Raw genomic sequence first — 18,338 nt, 5'->3', positions numbered from 1 at the left:
ATACCACCTGCAGAGCATGACGGAAAGATCACACATACTTGGTCACAAATTTACTCAATTCAATGCTGAATGTTAAAGAAAAATTTAATTGCACAAATATAGTACATACCATTTCAAATATAAATGAAAGGACAGTCAGTAGTGCTATCATAATGTATAATACAAGAATATTTTTTAAAAGGACAGAAAAATTATACTCAGAACCCAGAAATCTTTCTCATTATAAGCCTGTGTAGCAACTCATTCATGCAGGGTTTTAGGATGTAAATAGGATGATTTTTTTTTTTTTCTTTTTGAAGAACTCCACTGTAGCTATGAGATGAAAAATGTATTGGTGTAACAATGTATTATGGTAATGGTATAGCTTTCTTCTATTTTGCTTTTAGTGTTAGGATTGCTAAAAGCTTATGAAATACCCAACTGACATAATGTGCTTTTAATAGAGAGGACAATGCCGCATACATTATCCTTCTCCTGTCATGTTTGGTATCACATCACCTGGCCTCTTTCTACACGGGCCACTTTGTTAAGAGGGAGGTCAAGGGAGTTCAAATTTCAGGCAGCGGGTGGCAGGGTTACCGCCTTATCAACCTGGCCAATCCTCCCGCGAGCCTCACCGTGAATGTTTCTCCTAAGGTTTCATCCTATGGGCAGGATGAAAAACATACTTGCCTTCCGATGAAAGATGTCCTGGGCTTTTTGCTCAGCAAGGTCTGCAAGAGAACGGCACTGCTAACCCCAAGCTTGCTGGGTTTGGGTTCAGACAAGCAGAGGGCTAAACCCAGATTTACGAAGCATCACAGGGCAAAACCCAGGTCAGATGTCTCCCACAAAGGCTGCCCAGGGAGCTCCCAGGACGCCATGGTATAAGCAAAATATTCAGGGTGGCAGGACTCTGCCACTCCGACTCTTTGGAGAAGTGTTAAAAGGGGAGGAACCGCCCAGGCCATGGGGCCAAAGCCCTCCCATCCTGAAGACAGCTGCATCAGCCCTGCCAAGGCATCACCCACAAAAGTGGAAAGGAGGGGTCTCTGTAGGAGCACAGGGCAGAGGTACCCGCCTCCCATCTCTCTTAGATCCCCTCAGCCTTCGGTTCTGGCACAGGCCTGGGGTATAGGAGGAGCCGCAAAATGTCCAATCCAATCAGATAAATGGGTTGGGTGTCTCTTCAGATTCCAGAACACATGGAAATGGTAATTCTGCCAAAAGAGGCTCCATCAGAGATGATCTGGGTGACAGATTGCAGTTAAAAACTTCATCTAGTGAACCTGAGAAAAGTAAACAAGGCTTGTGTTATTACCGTCTCTGGAAAACCAAAACCAAAATCCAACAGTACCTAAAGCCCATGCAGCATCTAACGTAACCATTTCAATAATGAATAGAGAATCCTGGCTTCCTCAGAAAAACTCAGAAAAAGCTGACAGAAACGTGTTGCTTTCTGTTCACCAGGAGGATGTGCATTGTCACTTGCTTCTCCATGGGCTGGAGTTACAGGTACCCTTTCTCACTTGATGACAAAAGGCCCACAGGTGGGGAAAAGATGCCTAGGACACAGGTCTGTTTTTGAGAAGGAGATGAAGCCGGGCTAAGTGATCACCAGGGCTGAGCCGGTGCAGCTGCCTGCCGAGCGGCTGGTGCGTGGTTGGGTCATCTGCGGTGCATAATGACGACTCAGGTGGGCCCTGAAGAATCCTTCCCCACTGCTCTGAAGTAGAAGTGGCCCCAGGGCCGGCTCAGGGTAAACTTGCAAGGAAGCACCGCCCAACTTCACATGCCCCTCAGTCTCCCCAGGATGCCGGTGAACAGCGGGGCAGCCTAAAGGACAGCGGGTGAGCGACGGTGAAACAGAAAAACCCTGCTCAGGCTGCTGTGGCCAGTGGGTGGGCTGGAGGGTGTCCCAGGAAGGAGCTGGCATCTGGGATGGCCACAACCAGGCAAGGTAATCCTCCCCCAAAAGGATGAGCATATAACTTCCCCTCCCCCAACCATGGCAGCAACGGAGCAGAGCACAAAGGCATCTTTGTAAGAAGCACCCAGACAGAGAAAGCAAAGCAACAAAGAGGGAGAGAGAAGGAGGAGGAGGAGGGGGAAAGGCAGGAGGGAGGGAGGGAAGGAGGGAGAGACAGAGACAGAGGGAAGCTACTTTCCAGGATAAGAAATAGCTAGGAGTAAGCATTTTTGCTAGAAACATTGGAAGAAAGCAACTGTCATTAAATGCAACTAACGAAGCCTCTGTATTTTTTTTTTTAACTTTTTGAAAACGACAGGTTCGTAGAGACTGGTGTTTTGTTGTTGTCGTTTGCTTGTTTTTGTTTGTTTGTTTATTTGCAATGAGCAGCAAAAGTCCTGGTTCAAGGAAGTTGCCTTCCAGCACAGACTAGCCTGGGAGAGAGAGCAGGCTAAGCAGAAGACAGATGCAGATGAGACTTGACTGATATCACTGCCTTAGCCACATCAGACTGAAAACTTTCCCGAAGTCCTGGGGAGGAGGCCCTGGATATAAAATCTAGAACGCACCAGATGTGACCTGCGGTCTGTGAAGTGAGGCAGTCTCAAGAGATACTATTTTGTGGTCTTAGAAACTCTGGAGAACCCTTCCAAATATTTATAAAGATGGATATCTCCACCATGTGTCTTCCCCCCTCAGCCAACACTTTTCCTTAACATTCTGTTGCCCTGAATATGCACATCAGGAAAGCATCATTCTTCTATAGTTAAATTCTTGTTAATAATATTTCAATGAGTATTAACACGTATTTACGTTAATAATATATTTTAAAATTATTTTCTGGGTATGCTGCACTGTAAAACTGCTATGTCAGAAAACTTTAAGGAGCCTAAAAGGAAAAGTCACTATATTTCTTTTCTTTTTTTTTTTTTTAATTTTTATTGAAGTGTAATTGATTTAAATGTTGTGTTAGTTTACTATATTTCTTTTTGGTAGTAAATGTTTCTCACTTCCTAGTTTCTGAAATATGTGATATTATATTTCCCCTTTACCAAGAAGCCTCACCTTTTCCATTAATTGATTCTCCTCCTCCATGATATTATTCTACCCTTTAATTTAACTACGTTCCTCGGGTACTTGAGAATTTTTAACATACCTCTGGAAGTTATACTGAATTTTCGGTCAGAGAAACTGCTTCTTCGGATTAAAGGTTCACTCATTTTTTCCAGAAATAATTTAATGGTCTCCTTCTTTTCTGGACTTGTACTTGACAAATTCAGAACTTTTCCATTCACTTTTACAGTGGAATTGCTGAGCCCAAACCAATAGAAGAAATCAAATAACGCATCAGCTTTGAATTCATACACAAAGCTCAAATCTTCTCCATTAACCAGCTTGTTTCCTGGAGGGAAAAAATTCTTTACTGCCTCTTGAAAATCAAACTGAAAGAGAGAGAAGCATTTAATTAATTTCATGGATATAACGATAATGTTGTATTACAGACTTATATCATAGAATTATATTATAGAATTAACAAATGTCCAAATGTCCAAAATATCACAACTCTTATTTCTCTTTCTTTCTGACATATTTTTTTTTCCAAACAAGAAGGTATAGATTTTTTTAAATTGGGGTATAGTTGCTTTACAATGTTGTGTTAGTTTCTGCTGCACAATGAACTGAGTCAGCTATATGTATACATTTTCTGACATATTTTTAAACAGTTGCCTTTATCTTTTATTTATTTATTTGACATCTTTATTGGAGTATAATTGCTTTACAATGGTGTGTTAGTTTCTGCTTTATAACAAAGTGAATCAGCTATACATATACATATATCCGCATATCTCCTCCGTCTTGCGTCTCCCTCCCATCCTCCCTATCCCACCCTTCTAAGGGGTCACAAAGCACCGAGCTGATCTCCCTGTGCTATGCGGCTGCTTCCCACTAGCTATCTATTTTACATTTGGTAGTGTATATATGTCCAAGCCACTCTCTCACTTCGTCCCAGCTTACCCTTCCCCCTCCCCGTGTCCTCAAGTCCATTCTCTACGTCTGCGTCTTTATTCCTGTCCTGCTCCTAGGTTCTTCAGAACCTTTTTTTTTTTTTTTAGATTCCATATATATGTGTTAGCATACTGTATTTGTTTTTTCTTTCTGACTTTCAACTATTAACCTTATGGGGATTCCCTTGTATGTTATTTGTTGTTTTTCCCTTGCTGCTTTTAATATTTTTTCTTTGTATTTAATTTTTGATAGTTTGATTAATATGTGTCTCGGCGTGTTTCTCCTTGGATTTATCCTGTATGGGACTCTCTGCACTTCCTGGACTTGATTGACTATTTCCTTTCCCATATTAGGGAAGTTTTCAACTATAATCTCTTCAAATATTTTCTCAGTCCCTTTCTTTTTCTCTTCTTCTTCTGGGACCCCTATAATTCGAATGTTGGTGCATTTAATGTTGTCCCAGAGGTCTCTGAGACTGTCCTCAATTCTTTTCATTCTTTTTTCTTTATTCTGCTCTGCAGTAGTTATTTCCACTATTTATCTTCCAGGTCACTTATCCGTTCTTCTGCCTCAGTTATTCTGCTACTGATTCCTTCTAGAGAATTTTAAATTTCGTTTATTGTGTTGTTCATCATTGTTTGTTTGCTGTTTAGTTCTTCTAGATCCTTGTTAAACGTTTCTTGTATTTCCTCCATTCTATTTCCAAGATTTTGGATCATCTTTACTATCATTACTCTGAATTCTTTTTCAGGTAGACTGCCTATTTCCTCTTCATTTGTTTGGTCTGGTGTGTTGCTCCTTCCTTGCTCCTTCATCTGCTGTGTGTTTCTCCGTCTTCTCATTTTGCTTAACTTGCTATGTTTCGGGTCTCCTTTTCGCAGGCTGCAGGTTCGTAGTTCCTGTTGGTTTTCGTGTCTGCCCTCATCAGTTGCCTTTATTTTTTTAAAACAAATCTTTGCATTTGCATCAAATTCCGTGTAAAGACCTTGAACTGCTTGGTCAAATTTATATTTATTCTTGCCCTATTTCTAAGAAGTTGCTAGAAACTAAGTTCATTTTATTGGTAGTGATAATGAAGCAATAGAAAAGGTCTGTGTCTGGTTTCAGTTAAGTTAGAGTTAAGCTCTAGGGACTCAGTCCTGGCCTGAAACGCCCAGACCCTCTTCCGTGTGTTGGTAGCCCTGGATTCACACAAGCCAGCCTCACCTGAAGCCAGTAGCTTTCTCCAATCACTGAGGAAATGGCCATGTCCATCCCCTGCTCTATCTGTCTTCTTATCTTGGGGTGCCTGGTGTTCACAAGAAACGCATACGTTCTTTCTAGAAATCAGAAAGTAGAAGTCAAAAAACAAGGGTGCATGTGTACTTCTTAGTATCTGACAAAGCAGTGATTCCCACCATATTTGGAGATTTTATTAATTTATAACCTCCCTCGCTGCTCCCTCACTGCAAAGCCTAACCAGGTTTCTAGAAATGTTTCCGAGAAATTTGCAGGTGTGAGGAAGCTCCAGGATACTGTCAAAGCAGGTTAGAAAATCAGCTCCCCCCAGGTTGCACTTTGTCACTCTTGCCTCAGAAATCGAAAGTTCCAGTCCATAATTATCACAGATAAGCACTGAGTCTCCTCTGTGTGCAGCCAGCACAGGAGCCAAAGTGAAAACTGGAGATGGCTGGTTTTCGTGTCACCGCCTTACTGGATAAACAGCAACTTGGCTCTCACCCACATTTCCCACTTGCAAAGCAGAAAATCAGTCCAGGGGAGGACGCTGCCCCCTGCCTTCCCCTTCCCTCATCGTTCCCTGTCCTCCCCCAGAGGCCTGGCTTTCAGTCTGCAAAGGGCTAGTCTAGAATTCTAAGGACCAAGGCAATCTGAGATTGCATCTCCTCCACGCCCCAGCCCAGCACAAGCCCAGCGGAAATGTCCCTCCCATTGTTTAAATAATGCCACGTCTATGTCCTGGCAGTTGTTTTTTGTTGTTTATTTGATCGGTTTGGTTTGGTTTAAATCCAATTCTGTCCAGTTCTATCTAATCTAAGCAAAGGGGTGGTTGTTTACTCCCTAGGAAATTTTAAATACTGCGAACCAACAACCTCCTAACTTTTCCAGCCCCCGGAATCAAGCTCCATGCCCTTCATTACTCAAGCACTTTTTCTAGGGAGACCCATAACATAGAATGCCACCCTTTGTTTAAAGGCCATGGACCAGCCATCATGTGATTTGGGGAACTGAACATTCTACACTGGCTTTGAGCATCAAACCTGTGATCCACCAATAGCAAGTGTTACGTCCTTGGGGAATACATTTTGAACTAACCTTTGCACTAACCTTATCCATCTTATTTTTCCTTCCCCTGTTTTCCTTTCTCCCAAATTATTTTTTGGGGCACTTTAGATAGAAACTACCTTATCTCCTCTTTGAGAAAAGATATAAATAAGCAAGTAAAGCAAGCCAGCTATTTGATACCTTGAATTAACTTTCACATAAACTAAACCAAGACCTTTGGGCTCATTAGATACTTAAGGCCGCCACCCTCCATCCACCGTTGTGAAGGTTGGGCAGGTTGTGCACTGCACAATCCTAGAGGATGCCAATTGCTTCCACATTGTCTACTTGTACATTTATTATGACAAACTTCTGGGAAGGATTAGTAAATTGTCTTGAGTTAATGGTGGCTTCTTCTAAATTTGCACAAAAGTACAAGTTTAGGATAGCAGCAGGGCTGGACATGTTGCCCTAATCACAATTTTCATAATTTAAACTTGACCATCTTAAGCTTTGTGTCACAGAATCTCTTCATTTCATGGCTTTCCTCACAGCCAGTGAGGACTGGGTTTCTCTACCTCCTTCCACAAGCGTTATATAACCGTGAATCTTTTCAAGGCCACCACAAATATTTCCTTATACCACTCCCTGTATGTTCATTAAAATGTTAAAATGGAGAGGTCTCTTATTCTTTCTTAAGAATCCTCCTGAGAGATCAATGCGGGAGGTATACTGGATACATCTGTGCATTACATTCTTAGAGAATTCTCGGCTTTCTGGTCACCAGCAAGCCAAATAACACCAGGGGCTCAGATGCTCTAATGAGCATTGCTTGTTACAGTGTGATCTGTTCCCGGCCCCTCCTGCCAAGAAGGACATTGTGACTTTGAATTATGAAGTGAGAAGGGAATCTGAATGACTCTGAATGAGACGAGCAGAGAATCAGGTCCACGAATCTGAATGAGGAAGGGCATGTTTGAGGAAGTCTATTTGGAATCTGTAGGTCAATTCTTACTCTCTTGGTCTCATTTTAAGAACATTATTTAGAAGTAAGTGTAAGAAATTCTACCACTATTACAGAACTTATGCCCATGACTTTCCCCATGTATCACTCTGAGCGGGAGGAAGAAGGGAAAATTGAGATATTTTCATATTGGAACTTGAGTTAATATAGTTGTTATCAGTCTGATTTCCTGGAAGAAACAATAAAGAGATATCTCTAAAATTGAAATTCAAAGGCCAGAGCATGAAACATAAAAGCATCCACATAAGCGTTTATTTTCTTTATCTTAGTTTTCTCATCTAGAAAATGGGGATGGGATAAGTACCGCATAGGCAGGACGGCCAGGCATCCTAGTTATGCCTGAGTCAGTTCTAGTTTATACCTTTATCCCAGCATACTTATTACAGTTCCTGCTTTCATGCTCAAAAATGTTCTCCTTTGGATGATATGCCCTACCGGGCTGTTGGCCAATGACTGACATTAGCACATGCCTCACAGAAGTGCTTGATACGTGGTAGGCAATATTATATATCATCATCTTCATCACTCTGGTCATTTTTGCAACCCCTGCAGGCTCAGAGATCACTTCCTGCTTAGACAGGAAGTATGAAAGAAGACTCAGAGACAGATGCCTTCTGCCGTAGGATCACTTAGAGGTTTGCTCTGCAGGCTTGTGCTGTGCTGATGGCCTCACACACCAGGCTTCCAGCCTTGCACAAGCTGACATCCGCCCTGCTTTCTCCACGCCCAACTTCTACCTCATCAGCAGGCTACAGTCCACAGCCCAGCAAGGCAGAACCAAACCCAAACATTTACATACCTACCTTTCGAGGAGTCCTTTTTGGTCTGTACATTAATAAAGAATAGCATTGGTTTGCTCAATATAGTTTCCCGGTAGTCTTTATAATCGCAGTAGTTGGTCAGTTCCACGTATCTATGAAAAAACAAGAGATGATTACAAGTGCGATGTACCTTCCCATCGAGGTCAGGAAGGGGACATACTGGACAGGTGCTTACTACATCCTCAGACCCTCTGAGGGAAGTCCCCTAAAGTGTCCTTCGGGAGGCAACCGTATCTTGTACCAAATAAATAAATCCCCTCCCCTGATCAGCTGACAGATCAACATGCAAACTAAAGGTGGCCCTGGTCCTGAGGGCGCCTGGCACCAACACCTGGCTCTCAAGGGCAGCCTGTACCAGATGATGACTCGTACCATCTATCTTCGGGCTGTAAGCGTTCATTTGAAGCTACCGGAGTCCTATGTCTCTCTGGGTTGAGAATGAATTATACTCAATAAGTGGAATTTTTGGGTCTTCTCCAGTGTAGTCATCCTAACTGGTGGGTCTGAAATTTTCCTTTCCTTCTCTAATCCCAGGATAAACCCAGATCGCTCCATTGATTAGACAATCAACCAATATTCATATGAACCAATTCACATCTCCCTGATCGTGAGCTTGTGCAATTTAAAAAAAAAACAAAAAACAAAACTAATGTTGGATTTCTGCCCAGGGCCCTATTACATTTAGCCTCCTTGGTTTTAGTTCATTATTCCAGCCCAGGAAGATCTTTTTGCTTTTTGACTCTGTCCTCCAATAGGTCAGCTTTCTCTCCCTACTCTGCACATTTTCCAAGCAGCCTTTCTGTGTCTCTACCTGCATTATTGATTTTATAGAAGACAGATGCAAGTGCAAATTGGCTTCCTTCAAGAAGAGGGCTAATTTTCTAACCAAACCCAAGCTCAGAAGCGGCGTGGACACGGGCAGGCACTACTGCAAGGTCTGCACGGACTGAATGCGCTGCTTTTGCTAAAGGGCCGCATGTTGGCTTCTGACATCTAGTCCCCGGCAGAGACGGCTCCCCCCGTTTCTTTCTGGCTTCTTGTCCTTCCAGAGCCTGACATGAAAATCACAGCCCTGGGGAGCGCCCGAGGCGGAGAGCTCTGGCCGCAAAGTCCCCTCAGCCTCCCTCCCCATGGTCCTCTTCCCACAGTCCACTTAGAGGGGCCGGAGCACGAGACGGGGACCCAGGCCTGGGTCAAGCGCAGTGGGAGAATATCCACCCACCGAGTCAGGAAAACACAGCTTCCACTGTCTGCCTCCAGCTTGGTTTCTTAGAAATCTGTGTCATTATCCTTTTTTCTTGGATTGTCAGATCTGATTTTGAGAGCTTTTAAAACCTGACCCCCGATGGAGCATCTAAAATGCTTCCTGCCTTCTATTTCACCAGGCTTTTAATGTAGCGTCCATCTCCCAACCCTGGGCACAAGGGTGGTCAGGGGGCTGGCCCTGCGGTGGGGAGGGGGACACAGGCTGGTGCACCCAGGGAAGGAGAGCGCGTGCAGGTGTCGCTGTTCAGGGGTGTGGGCACGAGGGGAGAGGAGGGTGGGAATGGAGAAGGGGGTTAGCAGAGGAATGGACTGGGTATGATGATGCAGCCGCAGACCAGGGATTTCCTACGGTTCTCCCTCCGTGCCTCCCCTACCCCCATCCTCCTCTGGGCAGAACAGTGCGCAGTGAGGATGGGGTAAAGGGGCACCTGGCGAGAGCGGCACTGTGTCCCACATCAGCAGAGGGAGAATTTTCCTGTTCTTCTTTGTCCCAACTGACCAACTGCCGAAAGGTACTGGAGAAAGGAAGCGAAGGAGAAGGAAGGAGAAAGGGAACCGCGATTTGCTGGGTTCATTCACTCTCATTCATTCATTCAGCAGCATTCACTAAGCACCGGATGGTGTGCTGACACGTGCCTTGCACATCTGAGGAGCTCAGGGCCCAGGAAGTGGGGATGGCGTAGCAGGGCGGCAGTACAGGGGCCCCCTGTGCGCCCCACCCCTCCGCCATCCATCTATTCGGCTGCCAAGGACCTGGTTTAAACACCTCAAAACTGCAGTGGAATAAATACATGTGAGCATCCCTTTGGAATTCACTGGTATGAAATTTGGATATGTAAGTCACTAAAATACAAAGATTGAGGACCTAGTTGCTAAATCTCACAGGTCTTTAAGTATCTGACATTCAACCACCAGTTTTGTTTTAAGATGAGCCTGACGAGCCGACCTTAGGGACTAGTTATCTCATCTTTAATCATGCATATTTATGAATTACTCATGCAAATATTGCTTCTGTGTCCTGGATATTTATTCTATTCGCTTAAGTTATCATTAGGGATGAGAAGCAAACAGTTTAAGATAGTTCCTTTAAACCCTCATTTCTTCATTGCTTTTATCCTGGCCCCAAAATGCTGCTAGGCTGGAACTTTCTACGCCTGGCTTTAATCCAAAGATTGAAAGGCAGAACAATGTGATGGAAAGCATAGTGATTCGAAATAAGAAGATTTAATTCACGTTCTAATTGACTGGCTGTGTGAACTCAGTCCCAGAGCCACAACTCATTATGACCTTCAGTGAGTTACTTAACCCATCTGAACCCATTCCCTCATCTGTAAAAGGGATATAACAGTATTGCCTTCCATTTGATGATGTAATGCAGTGCCAGTAACATAGACATACGTACTTGGGCCCATAGTAGATGCTCAACAAACATTATTAGTGTCTTTAATTCTGGCCAACTCCGCTGGCCTTAGGGTGAAGTTCTGTAAGCTTCTGACACACAACCAGGGCTGTGTTCATTGGAGTTACCAGCAAAGGAGGACTAAATGGATATCTGAAAAATAAGTGAGTAAGGGTTTCTCTTTCCTTGCTCCAATTTCTTTCCTCATCTTTTCAGTTTGGAAGGCTAGAGGGAGTAGCTTAACGAAGGCAACACCTGAAAGATGGGACCAAGATAGAACACTGAATTTTTGCTTCTAGCAAGTCAGGAGTAGCTGAAAGATCACCCACCCTCTAAGATGCCAACCCTTCTCCAGAATTTTCTTCAAATTTTACATCATCTTTAGCATGATGTGAAAAGCTGCTCCAAATTTCCCTGGCCCCTGATAATTGAATACTCAAAGACAAATAGGAATTCAAACACACGGCTCCTATCTCTGTGTGTGTGTGTGTGTGTGTGTGTGTGTGTGTGTGTGTGTGTGTGTTCATTTTTTAAAGTATGGAGGAAGGAGCAGATAAAAAGAGAAATATATTGGAATAGTCCTTGTGTAAAAGGGCCAGAAATTGCTAACAGCTTCCACAATCCTTTGCTGTGACTAAGCAAAAGCTTACAGGGACATTCTTTCCAGTGTTAACTTGTTAGTTTTAAGCAAAGCCTTCCCTACACACTTAAAAAATTCCTTCTGTTCACTCCCTCACCTCCTTCTTCTGCCCCAACTCTAGTTAAATAAGCAAAAATTTCAGATTTATCACTCTAATGTCTCTAACTCTAATCAACGATACACGTGTTCATTCATTCATTCATTCCTTCGTGCAAGAAACATTTACTGAGCGCCTACTATGTGCTGGGCACTGGGGACACAAAATGAAGAAGGGAACAGTCCCACTTTCCAGAAGCATGTAGTCTACTGGGGAGACAGCTAAGAAAATGTATCATTTCAATGGGAAATGATACACATCTAAGGCCTTGTTGCTTAAAGTCTGATCATTGGATCATTGGACCAACAGTACTGGCATCACAAGGGAGCTTGCAAACCTGCAGAATCCTGTGTCCCTCTCCGGATGTATTTGATCGAAAATCTGTATTTTCACAAGATCCTCAGGAGACCTGCAAGCTTATTTAAAGTTTGAGAAGCACTGGTCTAAGCCACGGTCCCCGTTTTTCAGAGGCTTACAAACGAGTTAATCATTCAAACACACACATGCCAGAGGAATGCACAGTTCTCTGAGCTAGACATCCACAGGGCTATGTCCTAGTAATGTAAATAAGAAGGAGCAAAGCCAAGGGGCTTGGAGCTAGAACCACTTACTGAGCTGGGACAGGAACAGAGGAGGGATTGTTCCGTTGGGCCAAACAGACTGCCAATGGGAGTGCAGAGGCAGGAGGGAGATGGGGACCCCGGGGGGAGTCTTGGTTTAGCTAAGCCTTGCGGAGTGCGAGTGGCGGCATTCAGGCCCACGGGCAGGCATTTGCAAGGACCGGGGTGTAGCTGGAAGGGCAAAGCAAGTCTCCCGAGGAAGAAGGCAGCAAAGGCTAGTGTCCTTTTTTCCTGAGTCACCCGATTTGGGTTTGATTCCTGTCTCTGTGACTTCAGCAAGTTTCTTAACCTTGCTGAGATGCATTTCCTCACCTGTAAAATCTGGCTGATAAGAGGTACCCCATGAGGTGGCTGAAAGACTAAATAGTGTGTGTGAAGCACTTGGCGTTGGGGTTGCTTGGTAGGTACATAAGCTGACATTTGTCCCATGATTAATAGGTACCAATGACTGTTTTGAGAACTTTATACATTTTAATTCTGAACAACAACCCTATAAGGTTGTTGGCATTATTATTCCCATTTTACAGCTGAGAAGACTGAGTCACTGAGATTAAGTCACTTTCCCAAGTCACTCAGCTAGTAAGCAGCAGAACTAGGATTCGAACCAAGGCAGCCTGGCCCCGGCGCTCGTGCTTGTCCACACTTACTCCGAACTGAATCCCGTAAAAATCGTAGCTCGACACGTGAGAGATTATGACTTCATCAGTATCACTATGAGTCCTGTTTAGGGGCTGCTGTCCTGGGCAGGTCATCAAATCCAAGACTCAGACATGGGGACCAAAGCAGAGGACAGGTCGGGAGCTTGCTGAGGGCAACAGCAAAGGTGGCCGGGCTGCACACGGGGATGTTCCTGAGAGGTGGCCTGGGCCACAGACAGAGCCCAAGCACCTCCCCCCAGTGAAACTCTTAAGTATGATCCAACCCTGACTCTCCTCCCCTGTGCCCCCTGCCCCAGGCAGCTGATCTCGAGGTAGGTGTGACTGTCACCCAGCTAACAGCTGGTCGGACCTGGGCAGAAGCAGGTCACAGCACTGCTTTTAGTGGCTTCCTTCAAACCACTGGACTTACTTTCTCTTTTAGGCTGATTATATAAGATGCGTACTGGCTGACGTCATTCCAGTTATTAATTTGAGGTTCCGGAAATCTATAAGAAAGCCGCTGTGGCCTATAGGAAGCCAGAATTATTCCAGGTTCGAGGCAGTTTGCTGACAGGGTGGGCTGTATTGTTAGATAACGCTGTGGAGAGGCCCTGGTCCCGCAGCCCACCAGCAGCTCACCCAGGGAAATTATTTAATCTCTCTGAGTCCTGATTTCCTCATCTGTAAAAAAGGGAAACAGACAATGGTGCCGACTTTGTCAGCTTTTGTGAGATAATAGCTGTGAAATACTTTGCACCCATTGCTGGTACTCTAGTAAGCATTAGTGGCCACCATTATTATTGTTGTTCTTATTTTTATTACCCAAGCAGCTTCTTTTTAAAAAAATTTTTATTTTCTTTTTTCCACGCAGCCTCTTTCATGCTGGAGGACCACTGAAAACAGGGAATCAGAGCTCCTCTTTGTCAAATGTTCGCCATTACATCCCACTACAAGGCTGCATTCTAGGAAAAAAGGTAAGGGTGTGTGTGTGTGTGTGTGTGTGTGTGTGGTAGTTAATGGTAATTTGCACCTGGAACCCTGAGCAAGTTTCATTTGTAACATGGGTGGGAATCCTGAGCTTGAAAGAAAAAAATAGCAATAAAGATCTTGCCATAAATCCCCGACAGGAGGACAAAGAATTTTAAAGCAGGCTCTCAGGACTGAGTGCCATCACTAGACCTTCCCACCACCCTAGTTTTCCTGAGGCTTATTTAGCAGGTACATATTTAGGAAAATGTTCCAGTATTACAAAACAAACTGGAGTAAGTAGAACCACTGAAATCTCCTCTTACTCTCTCAGCAAGTGAATCATATGAATGTCAGGGTCAGTAGCTCTTAGCCCCTTGGGGTTCTCTGGGAAAGGACCTTGTGAAAGTCACAGCACACACTTCTGAGGCCATGAAAAGAAATCCTGCTTATGCTGTGGGCTTATCCCACACCAAAATATTTGTTAAATGATTAAAAAAAAACCAAAAAAACTAAGTAAAGAGGACAGATTCTTAACCTGGATCCAAGCATCTCATAAACTACCTACATGGTCAGCAACATTAGGTGTATCTCAGCCTTTCTGGGGAGAAGGTCTACCTACGATTCTCAAAAGCTTGATGGTCCGAAATGATTAAGAATCATCACTCTGTGTTTCTTACTCTCCAGCCATCTCGGCGGCTGCTCTTTGTTGGGGACCATCCCACACCTAAGGCAGGAATATGGGCCACAAAGAAGACAAAAAAGCCACTGGAGTCCATCAACTCTAGGCCCCAAGGTGTTATAAAAAGTGGAAAGTACATGGTGGGGTACAAGGTGACTCTGCAGATGATAGACTAGGAAGGCAAAGCAAAACTGGCCGTCCTCGCCAATAACTGCCTGACCTCGAGGAAATATGCCACGTCGGCCAAAACTGGTGTCCAGGACCACATGGGCAATGACATTGAATTGGGCAGAGCCTGAAAGAAATACTACAGAGTATGCAAGGGGCTGTCACTGAGCCACGTGATTCTGGGATCTTTAGAAGTGTGCCAGAACTGACTGGTAAAAAGGAAACCATGTAAAATTCTTCTCAGCTAAACTGGCTAGAGCTTACTGAAGGAAGGAAGGGAGGGAGAAAGAGAGAGGAAGGAAGGATGGAAGAGAGAAAGAAAGAAATGAAGTACTGCTTTTTGAGCGCTATTTTGAGAGAGGAAGCTGTATGCTATCTCCAGACCAAAGACAACTGGGTAAATCTGTGTCAATTTGAGGAGCAACCGCTTCAGACATCTGTATCCGACTATGCACCCCACTCTTGATCCATGAGAGCAAAACCTCTCACTGCTGTCCACAGCCATCTTCCCCCTCTTTCTAGAAGGCTTTCTCCATTCAGACCAGGTTCCCTCCCAGTCGTCCTTCAGGACTGTACACCCAGGTATAAGAGGCTGCTCCGCTTACATAGTATGTTCCCTGAGAGGAACACAGGTTGTTCCTTCCATCTCCCCAATTATTCTCAGGGGCGCCTTGGTACTCCCAGGGTACAAAAGCCGTCACACGATTGCTTAGACAACGAGAACCTTGTATTTGCTGATTCCTGTTTGCACCCTGGTCTGTGTCACCTGATCATTGTTTATTCTGGACTCTAAACTGCCAGGGGAACACTGCTGTTTAATTTTCCTTCGGGGAGGAAGTGTTCAAAGCAAGAGCTGAACAACCAGACTTCAAAACCATTTTAAGCTTTGCAGCACTGTTTGCTGAGACCAGGAGAGCTGACTCTGTCAAAGCCTAACCCATAGCTTCAATTAATTCTGGACATTTTTATTTTTCATACTCTGTTAATACAACAGTTATCTTCTTTTAAAATCTTTGCCAATCTTATTTCTAACTCAGTTCCTCCCACCGTCCCCTGCTTATGGCTTGGAATTTTCAATTCACTAAGAAAGGGAGAAATTCTTGCTGGGGAATGGTTTTTCAGGCCCTCAAAGCCCTCACTATCTTTGTGTGGAAAAGCAAGGTTTTCCCCAGCAGCTTTGAAGAAGGTATTTTAAACATCTCCTTTTGTTTGCTTCCCCCTCTTGGCTCCATCCCACCCACAGGGTGACCCCGGCCCTTGTCTTTCCCCGGAGCAAAGGCTTTCTATCTTAGTAGCCGGCCAGCTTCCCCACCTCTGAACCAACCTCGAGACTGCACTGCCCGCTTCCCAACACTCAGCTCTGCAACACAAATATAAGCACCACCACCCCCCGCACCCCCCCCCCCCGTGACCTCTGGAGGCACAGGGTGACCTCTGGTAGCAAGAGGCGCAGAACGCAGCGTGAAGCTCCCTCCTCCTTTACCCCATCAAAGCCTCCTTCCCATAGACTACATCCCTGCTGGCTTCGAGTCTGCTAGGAAGTGCTTCAGGCACTTTGGCCACCATGGTTAAGCATCCTGAGACCCTCCATCAAATTCGGTTTGGCCCAAGCTCTGTCCCCGGATCCTGGAAGCCACGCTCATCCCTCCCATTTTCCCAGAACTGAACTGCCCACTCGACAGCCCACACGGCCCTGGGTTGGACTTCACCGGTCTTTGGTCCCTTCCCAGCCACCGTTTATTGATTTATTTTTTGAAAATTCACTGAGGCCAAAGATGGGAAACTTTAAACTTCTGCATGCTTCTCCCCGGGTCTCCTCACTGGATAAAGCTCCGAGGGCACAGAAGAGAAAACCCTCTCCCCTTCCCTTCCCCCAGTCTAAAGCCAGGGTGTGAGTCTCTGCTTAGCAAACATCCCCAAAGGGTGTGCCCCCAGTTTGAGCTCATTTGATCCAGTTAAGGAGCCAGAAGGAAGAATCACCCGCCAGTTCACGCTCTCCCCACCCTGCTCTCCCTCAGGCGCCTGCCCTGGTGCCTCCCGGGGCAGCTTGCACAGCTGCAGAATGTCAGTGCCAAGGGCAGAAAAAGCCAGGGCCGGGGGCGGAGCGGGGCGGGGGGGGGGGGAGTGGGGGGAGCTTTGCACCTCCGAGTGACGTTAGCAATGAGAAAAATCTGAAAGTGTGATGAAGGAGGGGATCCAGGCTGGATCTCAGGAAGTGAGGCCAGAGGGCTGGGATGGACAGCGGGGCGAAGGCCTCGGCGGGGACCGGGCGGCGGGCCCACCCACCTCCTGATGTAGCTGCTGAGGCGGTAGCGCTGTCCGTCGAGGCGCACGTGGCCGTCGCTGAAGACGTTGAAGCCCCCGCGCGTGGCCGCGGGCTCCGCGGGGCCGGGCACCACCAGCTGGTCGCCGCGCAGCTGGAAGGCGCCGGGCTGCAGGCGCAGCAGCTGGGCCAGGGGCAGCAGGGCCAGCTCGCAGTCGCACGTCCACAGGCTGCGCAGCTCCCCCGACGAGATGGAGGTCAGGCTCGGCCTGGCCGCCGGCGCGCTCTCCAACCCCGCCATGGCCCGGCCCGCGCTCCTGCCGTCGATGGTCCCCGACAGGGGCCGGGCGCCCCGACTCGGTCGGCCCCGCGCCCGGGTCGCCGCTCAGGTGCTGCCCGGCCGCCTGCCCGCCGGCGAGGAGCGAAGCTCTGCAGGCACCGCGCGGAGAAAGCGGCCCCGGCGCCGCGCGGCCCTTTTATCCGCCCCGCGCCCCTCCCGGCCCTCGGGCACGACCCCAGACGCTCCGGGCGCGGGCGCGTTCCGGCATCTCAGGACTTGGCACGCTCCCGCCTGGCTGCGCCCGCTCGCAGCCAAGGGTTACTCATCCCCCTGGGGGGCGCTGCTCCACGCCTGGGGCTGGGCCCGCCCCTGCCTGGACACTGCCTGGGGGGGGACACGCTGCCGGTGGGGGACACGGCCGGGGGGGGACACTGCCGGGGGGGGGGACACTGCCGGAGGTGGGGGGATGCTGCCGGGAGAGGGAGTGGGGAGAGGCTGGGGCGGGTGGGGGAGAGTCCGCCGGGGGTGCCGGGTCTGGCCCGCGGTGGGAGGGAGGGCGTGCAGCTCCCACCCTCCCCCAAGGCACCACACCTCCGCGCGCTGGTCGGAGCGAGGCGCGCGTCCCTCTCCCCGCTCCCCACCTGGGCCCAGCTCGCCCGGGCAGTGCTGGACCTCTGATCTCGGCTCCCACGCCCCGCCCCCAAACTGGAGTCAGTTGCCAACCAGGGTCTCCTAATCTCAGTTTCTGCTTTTTCCCTTCCAGATCATTTCCTGCGTTTCCCCCCTCTCAGCCTTTCCCGGCACCATTCCTTCCCCTGAATTTGCTGCCAAAATCTCAGCCTCTGTACACCGGTGCCCAATGGAATCTTGGAGATAAGAGTTTTGGGTGAAGTAGAAAAGAATAGCTTTATAACTTTGCCAGGCAAAGGGGGCCACAGCAGGCTCCTGCCCTCTGTGTCCCAACTTGATGAGGGGTTTTATAACAATGGTTCAAGGGTGGGGCTGCTGAGAGGATTAGGGTGTGGGCAGGGCCTGCACGCCCTTAAACTCCTCTCAGGTAGTCGTCTCCTCATCTTGATGAGCTTCTCGGGTCCTTTTAATCTCGCCTCCGGGGGTTTCTCGGCGGCTTCTCCCTTGATTAGCAACTGTTTCAATCTGCCCTTTGGAAATCCCGGAAGGTCATGGAGGCTGGAGTCTTGCCTACAAGAAATGGGGGGGAAAGGCCTCCGTGCCTGGGAGCCCCCAGGGCCCCTCTCG

The 18,338-nt window shown here is 47.0% G+C and overlaps 1 protein-coding gene across 1 annotated transcript; it reads right to left on the bottom strand.

The window, feature by feature from the left end:
• Window positions 1-66: 66 nt before the first annotated feature.
• On the bottom strand, window positions 67-17,339 carry MEDAG (mesenteric estrogen dependent adipogenesis). The gene is made up of 5 exons (XM_082366304.1): window positions 16,825-17,339; window positions 8,045-8,154; window positions 5,162-5,274; window positions 3,105-3,390; window positions 67-1,268 (listed from the first exon to the last, which is right to left on the bottom strand). The coding sequence occupies exons 1-5, from the start codon at window positions 17,100-17,102 to the stop codon at window positions 1,144-1,146; spliced, it is 912 nt and encodes a 303-aa protein (XP_082222430.1). The 5' UTR covers window positions 17,103-17,339; the 3' UTR covers window positions 67-1,143.
• Between the last annotated feature and the right edge of the window lie 999 nt (window positions 17,340-18,338).

The sequence above is a fragment of the Balaenoptera borealis genome, assembly GCF_965194805.1.
Source record: "Balaenoptera borealis genome assembly, chromosome: 18".
Lineage (NCBI taxonomy): Eukaryota > Metazoa > Chordata > Mammalia > Artiodactyla > Balaenopteridae > Balaenoptera > Balaenoptera borealis.
The sequence above is the reverse complement of the archived record's forward strand: the minus strand, read 5'-3'. Positions and strand labels throughout refer to the sequence as shown.

Coding starts and splice junctions, on each gene's coding strand:
- MEDAG (XM_082366304.1), bottom strand. CDS start 17,102: ATGGCGGGGTTGGAGAGCGCGCCGGCGGCCAGGCCGAGCCTGACCTCC. Junction 8,155..16,824: donor CTCAGCAGCTACATCAGGAG/GTGGGTGGGCCC, acceptor GTTTTTTCATAG/ATACGTGGAACTGACCAACT. Junction 1,269..3,104: donor ATTCAGTATAACTTCCAGAG/GTATGTTAAAAA, acceptor TACTTTTCTCAG/GTTCACTAGATGAAGTTTTT.